This window comes from Ornithorhynchus anatinus, chromosome 14, assembly GCF_004115215.2.
Source record: "Ornithorhynchus anatinus isolate Pmale09 chromosome 14, mOrnAna1.pri.v4, whole genome shotgun sequence".
Classification (NCBI taxonomy): domain Eukaryota; kingdom Metazoa; phylum Chordata; class Mammalia; order Monotremata; family Ornithorhynchidae; genus Ornithorhynchus; species Ornithorhynchus anatinus.
In genome coordinates this window covers 39,605,237-39,613,848 of record NC_041741.1, presented here as the reverse complement: position 1 = coordinate 39,613,848, position 8,612 = coordinate 39,605,237, and the positions used below count along the sequence as shown (strand labels likewise).

At 47.7% G+C, this 8,612-nt stretch overlaps 1 protein-coding gene across 5 annotated transcripts; it reads left to right on the top strand.

The window, feature by feature from the left end:
* The first annotated feature begins 137 nt into the window (after window positions 1-137).
* Window positions 138-6,755, top strand: C14H12orf73 (chromosome 14 C12orf73 homolog). Of its 5 annotated transcripts, none has more exons than XM_007670022.4 (3): window positions 138-235; window positions 4,786-4,955; window positions 6,313-6,755. In XM_007670022.4, the coding sequence occupies exons 2-3, from the start codon at window positions 4,848-4,850 to the stop codon at window positions 6,409-6,411; spliced, it is 207 nt and encodes a 68-aa protein (XP_007668212.1). In that variant the 5' UTR covers window positions 138-235; window positions 4,786-4,847; the 3' UTR covers window positions 6,412-6,755. The 5 variants fall into 5 exon arrangements, with proteins under 5 accessions (XP_007668212.1, XP_007668210.1, XP_007668211.1 ...); XM_007670020.2 differs by lacking the exon at window positions 138-235 and adding an exon at window positions 3,154-3,243; XM_007670021.4 differs by lacking the exon at window positions 138-235 and adding an exon at window positions 3,179-3,258.
* Window positions 6,756-8,612: the final 1,857 nt, after the last annotated feature.

The following is an 8,612-nucleotide window of genomic DNA, read 5'->3' as shown; positions in this document are numbered from 1 at the left end:
GCCGCTTCCGGCTCCCCGGCGCCCAATCACCGGCCGGCCCGGGGGTCACGTGACGGGCGGGGGGCGGGGGGCGGGGCGCGAAACGTTCTCCTCAGGGGGGCCCGGGCGCCCATCGGGACGGGACGGGATGGAGGAGCCGCCGACTGTCAAAAGCCGGCGGAAGGCGGGGCGTGGGAACCTCTCTATTCGCCAGAGGCAGAAATCAGGGAGTGTGGGAGTCGGGCCTGCCCATCAGGTGAAAATCGAAACAGCCCCTTTCATTTTAATAATAATTATTTTGGCATTTGTTAAGCGCTTACTATGTCCCGAGCACTGTTCTAAACGCTGGGGTATTTAGACTGTGAGCCCCACATTGTTTCCTCCTCCATCACATTGTCTCCCTGAACCCCTCCCTTTAATAATACTGTTGGTGTTTGTTAAGCGCTTACTATGTGCGGAGCACTGTTCTAAGCGCTGGGGCAGATACGGGGTCATCAGGTTGTCCCACGTGAGACTCACAGTTAATCCCCATTTTACAGATGAGGTCACTGAGGCACAGTGAAGTGACTTGCCCCCAGTCCTACAGCTGACAAGTGGTAGAGTCTGGATTCGAACCCATGACCTTTGACTCCCGAGCCCGGGCTCTTTCCACTGAACCACGCTGCCCTCCCTTTAGTGGCTTTTGGGATGGTATTAGAGTTGAACAGTGGGAGATCCCACCCTATTTATTTTGTTAATGAGGTGTACATCCCTTGATTCTATTTATTGTGTTTATGTTGTCTTGTTTTTGTCCATCTGTCTCCCCCGATTAGACTGTGAGCCCTTCAATGGGCAGAGATTGTCTCTATCTGTTGCCAAATTATCCATTCCAAGCGCTTAGTTCAGTGCTGTGCACATAGTCAGCGCTGAATAAATACTATTAAATGAATGAACATTGGTCAGGGATTGGCTCTATCGGTTGCTGAATTGTCCATTCGATGCACTTAGTCCAGTGCTCTGCACCTAGTAAGCGCTCGATAAATACTATTGAATAAATGGATGGATACAGGGTAATAAGGTGGTCCCACGTGGGGCTCACAGTCATCATCCCCATTTTACAGATGAGGTAACTGAGACCCAGAGAAGTGCAGTGACAATAATAATAATAATAATAATGTTGGTATTTGTTAAGCGCTTACTATGTGCAGAGCACTGTTCTAAGCGCTGGGGTAGACACAGGGTCATCAGGTTGTCCCACATGGGGCTCACAGTCTTCATCCCCATTTTACAGATGAGGTAACTGAGGCACAGAGAAGTGAAGTGACTTGCCCACAGTCACCCAGCTGACAAGTGGCGGAGATGGGATTAGAACCCACGTCCTCTGATTCCTAAACCCAGGTTCTTTCCACTAAGCCACGCTGCTTCTCGAGACCCATAGAGGAGAGGGGAGATCTTCCTTTCATTTATTCATTCAATCGTCTTTATTGAGCACTTACTGTGTGCAGAGTGCTGTACTAAGCGCTTGAAGGTACAGTTCGGCAACAGGTAGAGACAATCCCTGCCCAACAACGGGCTCAGTCTAGAATGGGGGGAGACAGACAGCAAAACGAAACAAGTAGTCAGGCATCAATACCATCAAAATAATTAGAATCATAGATCTCGAAACATCATTAATAATAATGTTGGTATTTGTTAAGCGCTTACTACGTGCAGAGCACTGTTCTAAGCGCTGGGGGAGATACAGGGACATCAGGTTGTCTCATGTGGGGCTCACAGTCTTCATCCCCATTTAACAGATGAGGGAACTGAAGCACAGGGAAATGAAGTGATTTGCCCAAGATCACACAGTTGACAAGTGGCAGAGTCGGAATTCGAACCCATGACCTCTGACTCCCAAGCCTGGGCTCTTTCCACTGAGCCACGCTGCTTCTCTAGGTGCCAGGCTGGAGTAGATACAAGCAAATCCGTTTGAACACAGTCCATGTCCCCCATTGTAGCTTAGTGGGAAGAGCATGGGCTTGGAAGTCAGAGGTCATGGGTTCTAATCCCCACTCTGCCACTTGTCAGCTGTGTGACTTTGGACGAGTCACTTAATTCCTCAGTGACTTCGTCTGTAAAATGGGGATGAAGACTGGAGCCCCACGTGGGACAGCCTGATCACCTTGTATCTACCCCAGCGCTTAATATAGTGCTCAAGCGCTTACCAAATACCATTCTTCTTCTTAGGGGTAAGCAGCGTGTCTCAGTGGAAAGAGCCTGGGCTTCAGAGTCAGAGGTTATGGGTTCGACTCCCAGCTCTGGTCAGCTGTGTGACTTTGGGCAAGTCACTTAACTTCTCTGGGCCTCAGTTACCTCATCTGTAAAATGGGGATTAACTGTGAGCCTCACGTGGGACAACCTGATTACCCTGTATCACCCCCAGCGCTTAGAACAGTGCTCTGCACATAGTAAGTGCTTAACAAATACCAACATTATTATTATTTTACAGATGTAACTGAGGTCCAGTGAGTGACTTGCCCAGGGTCACACAGCAGACAAACTCAGGTCTAACTTGACACGTTCCCGGCCTCTCGGTGGAGGACGGGGGAGGGCGTCAGAGTTTGAGGAGACGCAGAGGTCAGAGGTCATGGGTTCGAATCCAGGCTCTGCCACTTGTCAGCTGTGGGACTGTGGGCAAGTCTCTTAACTTCTCCGTGCTTCAGTTACCTCATCTGTAAAAGGGGGATTAATTGTGAGCCTCACGTGGGACAACCTGATTCCCCTGTATCTACCCCAGTGCTTAGAACAGTGCTCTGCACATAGTAAGCGCTTAATAGATACCAACATTATTACTTGTCGACTGTGGGCAAGTCACTTAACTTCTCTGGGCCTCAGTTCCCTCATCTGTAAAACGGGGATGAAGACTCTGAGCCCCACGTGGGACCACCTGATTCCCCTGTGTCTACCCCAGCGTTTAGAACAGTGCTCTGCACATAGTAAGCGCTTAACAAATACCAACATTATTATTATCATCAACTGGAGCCCGCAGCTGGGGGGGGGGGGGCGATACCAACGCGGGCGGGGCCGCTTCCGCGAGCGGGGGAGGGGGTCACGTGACCCGGAGCCTGCGCCTGGAAGGCGCGTGCGCGCACTGCAGGGCAGCGTCCTCGCGCCGCCCGCACGCGCCCCCCCGCCCGGAGCCGCCTGCGCGGCCCTGACGTCACTTCCCCTTCCTTCGCGGCGGCTCGGGGGCTTCGGGCCCCAGCCGAGGGGCGGGTGGCGCATGCGTGGAGCCCCGGCGCGCAGGTCGGTCGGCGGGAGGTGGGTGCCTGCAGGTCCTGGGTTCCAATCCCGCCTTGGCCGCCTGTCAGCCGTGCCCCGTCGGGCCAGTCACTGCCCTGGGCCTCCGTTGCCTCCTCTGGAAAATGGGGCTCGAGGCCGTGAACCCCGAGAAGGAGCGTGGGGAGGCAGAGGTCACGGGGTCAAACCCCGCCTCCGCCGCTTGTCAGCTGGGGGACTTGGGCCGAGTCCCTTCACTTCTCTAGGCCTCAGTTGCCTCATCTGGAAAACGGGCATTAAGACGGTGAGCCCCACGTGGGATAACTTTCATTCAATAGTATTTATTGAGCGCTTACTATGTGCAGAGCACTGTACTAAGCGCTTGGAATGGACAAATCGGCAACAGATAGAGACAGTCCCTGCCCTTGGACGGTCTTACAGTCTAATCGGGGGAGACGGACAGACAAGAATGGCAATAAATAGAGTCGAGGGGAAGAACATCTCATTAAAACAATAGCAAATAAATAGAATCAGGGTGGTGTACATCTCATTAAACAAAATAAATAGGGTGATAATAATGTTGGTATTTGTTAAGCGCTTACTATGTGCAGAGCACTGTTCTAAGCGCCGGGGTAGACACAGGGGAATCAGGTTGTCCCACGTGGGGCTCACAGTCTTCATCCCCATTTTACAGATGAGGTAACTGAGGCACAGAGAAGTTGATGAAGATATATTGATCACCTTTTATCCTCCCCAGCGCCTAGAACGGTGCTTGGCCCATAGTAAGCGCTTAACAAATGCCATCATTATTATTATTCATTCAGTCGTATTTATTGAGCGCTTACTATGCAGAGCACTGTACTAAGCGCTTGCAATGTACAATTCGGCAACAGAGACAATCCCTGCCCAATTATTATTATTATTATATGGGACAGGGATGGTGTCCCAGCCGATTTGCTCATATCAACCCCAGCACTTAGTACAGTGCCTGGCACATAGTTAAGTGCACCATCATTATTATTCTAATGGAGTTGGAGTCGCCACCAGTAAGTAGGCAGCTAGCTACATGTCCGGATCCGCGGCCTAGTCCGATGCACAAGCACTTAGTACAGTGTCTGGCACATAGTTAAGCGCTTAACTGACACCATTGTTATTATTATTTTGGAGTTGGGGTTGCCACTATTTAGTAGGCATCTAGCTACAAGTCCGGATTCGCGGCCTAGTCTTATCAGGCAGCTAGCTACATATCCGGATCCGCAGCCTAGTCCGATGCACAAGCACTTAGTACAGTGCCTGGCACATAGTTAAGTACTTAACAAACACCATTATTATTATTATTATTCTAATGGAGTTGGGGTTGCCACCAGTAAGTAGGCAGCTAGCTACACATCTGGATCCGCGGCCTAGTCCAGTGCACAAGCGCTTAGTACAGTGTTCTGCACATGGTAAGTACTCAATAAATACAATTAAATGAATGAATGCAGAAAGAGTCCTCCCCGGCTTTTGCAGCGGAACAGGATTTAGAGTTTGATTGGGGTCACCTACTGTGCTTTCCCCACCTCCTCACAGACGTTAGAAGGAAGGCCTGCTCCGCACTTTGGGGTCCCCTTGCCTCGCTCCTCCTCTTCACCATGCCAGCTGGGGTGTCTTGGTCAAACTACTTGAAAATGCTCAGCGCTACCATGTTAACAATGCTTGCAGGAGCAGAAGTGGTGCATAGGTACTACAGACCCGATCTTGTAAGTGTATGACCTTCAATATTCTCTTGTTGGGTGTGTTTGCTTTTGCTTTTCATTCATCAGCGTCAGCAGGATCCCACTGCCCGCTTTGGGACGAGCATTATGCTAGGTACTGTTAAATATTGGCTTCTGTGAATGAAGTAGTTTTCCTTCATTTGTTCAGTCATATTTATTGAGCGCTTACTATGTGCAGAGTACTGTACTAAGCACTTGGAAGAGTTCGATGTTAGAATAAACAGATACGTTTCCCGCCCACAATGAGCTTACAGTCTAGAGAGGGAGACGGGCATTAATATAAATAACTTACAGATACGTACAAAAGTATTGTGAATATTGGACAGCTTTTGTTCAGTTGGTTTTACGAGGGGGCCCAATGGTAAAGAAGTCAGGTTCATGACTAGACTGTAAAGTTGTTGTGGACAGGGAATGTCTGTTATTTTTATATTGCCTTCTCCCAAATGCTTAGCACAGTCCTCCGCACACAGTAAGCACTCAGTAAATATAACTGATAGGATGATTATGAAAGGTGAGGTCTGTATATTTGTTTGCAGTTAATTCTTAATTATCCATATTCTCCAAAAGGCCTTCCCCCAGTAAACTCTCATTCCCCCCACCCTTTTCTCATCCCTCTCCGAAGTCATCTATGCACTTGTATGTATACCCCCTTAGTATAGCTATATATCCAAATATGTAGTTACATTTATGTGTATATAAGTAGATGGATAGATGTGTGTGACATCTAGGCACAGACTGTTTTTTCTGATATTTTGTAATTGTGACAAGTTCTCCTGCCGTCTTGCCACAGCTGACTTCAAACAGAGTCCATTCCATGCAACCCTCTCCTTCCTCCCTCTCCCATGAAACCTCTCTCCCTGTTCCCTGACCAGATGCTCATAAAATGGCTTCTTGTGTATAAGCAGAGTTGTCTGAACTTGCCAGGCTAGGGAGCTGTAGTCAGGGCAGCCATACCCACCCTCACCTGTCAGCAACAGATCCAGTTAGTCCCCATCACCCCCTGAAAACGTTTTCAGCCTCAAGCACCCACCCCCTCTACCTCTCCCCTCCCGCAACAGATTGTCAACTGTAAATAATATTTTCATAGCACTGAAGACCTAATACATTGCCCGTGCACACAGCAGGCGTTCAATAAATAAATGTTTGGGTAATGGGAGACTTTGGCTTTCCTGCTTTGTAAGCTTGTTGCGGGCAGGGAGCGTGTCTTCCAACTATGTTGTATTGTACTCTCCTAAGTCCTTACTACAGTGCTCCGCACACAGTAATCACTCAGTAAATACAATTTATTTTGCACTTCCAAGTCTCAGACAGAGTATTGACACCATGATTATTGTCTTTGTAGACTATCCCTGAAAACCCACCCAAGCCGGGCGAACTCAGAACGGAGCTGTTGGGGCTGAAAGAAAGACAGGATGAAGTTCAAATTTCTCAACAACGGTGATCATTTGGTACATCTAAAGTGGAAAATCAATGTTTGAATTTATTTTTCTGTCTATCAAGTGTCAAGCTACTTGACTTACTGTATGTAATGTAAAGCCACACATGCTGAGGTTGTTCAGAAGAGCTTCATGAATTACGTTTGAACTGATGTTACTGAAGAAGTTTAACTAGATGTGCCACATGAGCTATTGGAAAATGGCTTTGAGGATGTTTCGGTTTGGTCTTCAATTTTTCTAATGCCCATTAAAACACCATGCACATCTACCTACTTTGAAAAATTTGAAATATAGTGTAACAATTGAACTATTTAGAATGAGTATAATAAATGACATTTTCAGTAAATCATTGCAGTGTAAAGTCAATGGTTTAAAAAATATTCCATATTATATGGGTGGAAAATACCTTTTTTGTCATATAATTAAACTCTGATTTAAAAAAAAATATTTTTATTTAAAACGCCTACCCTTTTACCATACCAAAGTAGCTCTCTACCATGTCTAAACCAGGATGACTCTGTAAAGGTGACCAGAGCGGCTTTGGGTCAGGATCCGGTCTTGAGGGAAAGCTAGTTACTCCACAATCTGCTGACAAAACAATTCCTTGGGCTCTCAAATCAGGTTGTATCGTTCCCACTTTCCAACTGTGAGGATTGGAGCACTGGAGGGGCAGTTGCTTGTCATCCAGTTCAGCCAATCTTTGACTTTTTGATGACAAACCATTTATCAGCAGCTTGTTTTTTCAGTGGGCTTTTGAAAATCATTCATCCAAGCTCCACCAGTTTGTGTTGGGGTCAGACTGCGTGACATTTCTGACCTTTCTGTGGTATCTCCCCACCTTTTGAGCGGTTTCCTCCTGGGCTACTCCCTGCCTCTTCCCTGAATTCTGTTAGTTCAATTTGCACAACCCTGCTAAGATCTGACCTTTCCAACCAAACCGCTACCATGTTAATTCAAGCACATCTCCCATCCCACCTTGATCACTCTATCAGCTTCTCCCTCACCCCACAGCACTTTTGTACACACCCAAGATTTATTTATATTAATGTCTGTTTCCCCCTCTAGACTAAGCTCACTGTGGGCAGGGAACATGTCTACCAACTGTCATTCTCTCCCAAGTGCTCAGTACCGCACACAGTAAGCACCCAATAACTGATTCCTAATTAGTCTCCTCCCACTGGCTCCTTAATTGACTTTCCTTTTCACTTTTCCCTTTGTTCCTTTTTAAAAAAATCTGTTAATCTTGCATGAGCCCAGTGTACCTGCAAAAAAGTTCTTAAGGCCCAGCATACAATTTGACTGCTGTTCCCCTGGGTATCCGGGTAAAGAGCTGGGAAGGGACTTTTGCAGATTCCAGGGAGAGGAAGGTACAGGCTGTTATATATGAGTCCTATGTACAGTTACATAGGGGTCTGGTTCTACCTTTGTGGAACACAGTGGTCCTGGCCAAGGCGGAGGAGGGGAAAGGAAATAGATGCAGGATGGGCCAGCCCCACCTCAATTTTCCCCAGGTACCTCAATAGGTACATACCCATCTCATACTTACCATGTGCCTCCTGCTCTTCCTCCCCCTTCATATCTGACAGTCCAAAACTCCAAACTAAAATCTTTTCTTCAAGAAGCCTTTCCTGATTAACCTTTCAACTTCTCTCCCCTCAACTCACCCTTAATGTTATCTAGGCATTTGGGCCCTTTTTCCTTAACGCCTTTGCTACTCGCCTCAATTCCAAACCCACAGCCCTTAAGTAAATATTCTTGTACTCGACTTCTTTCCCTGGCAGCAATTTAGTGTCTGTCTCCTTGCCAGGTTATAAACTTGAGCCAGAGACCCATTTCTTTCACCTCTGTTCTCTGCTAAGGATTTAGTATAATGGTCAGCACCCAGTAAGGGCTCAGGACCATTGATTAATCAATTCCTTCAACAGCGCCACCAGATTATACCCCATATCAACTCAAGCCGGTGCTTCACCTGACCCCATATCCAAATGCTAACTGTCCAACCCAAACTTGGCCACCTTGGGGGGAACCCGTAGGCTGGGTCGGGGCAAGTGAGGGGTAGTTGGTCACCGGCTCGTGTCCCTTTGGTTGCATGCAATCTTTCTAGTGGCTGCATTGACGAAAGAAGGGGAACTCGAAGCCGGATTTTTCCTCTCCAGCAGACCAGCCCCTTCCCAGGTCAGTTTCTTGGAGCTGAGTAAGACGCTTG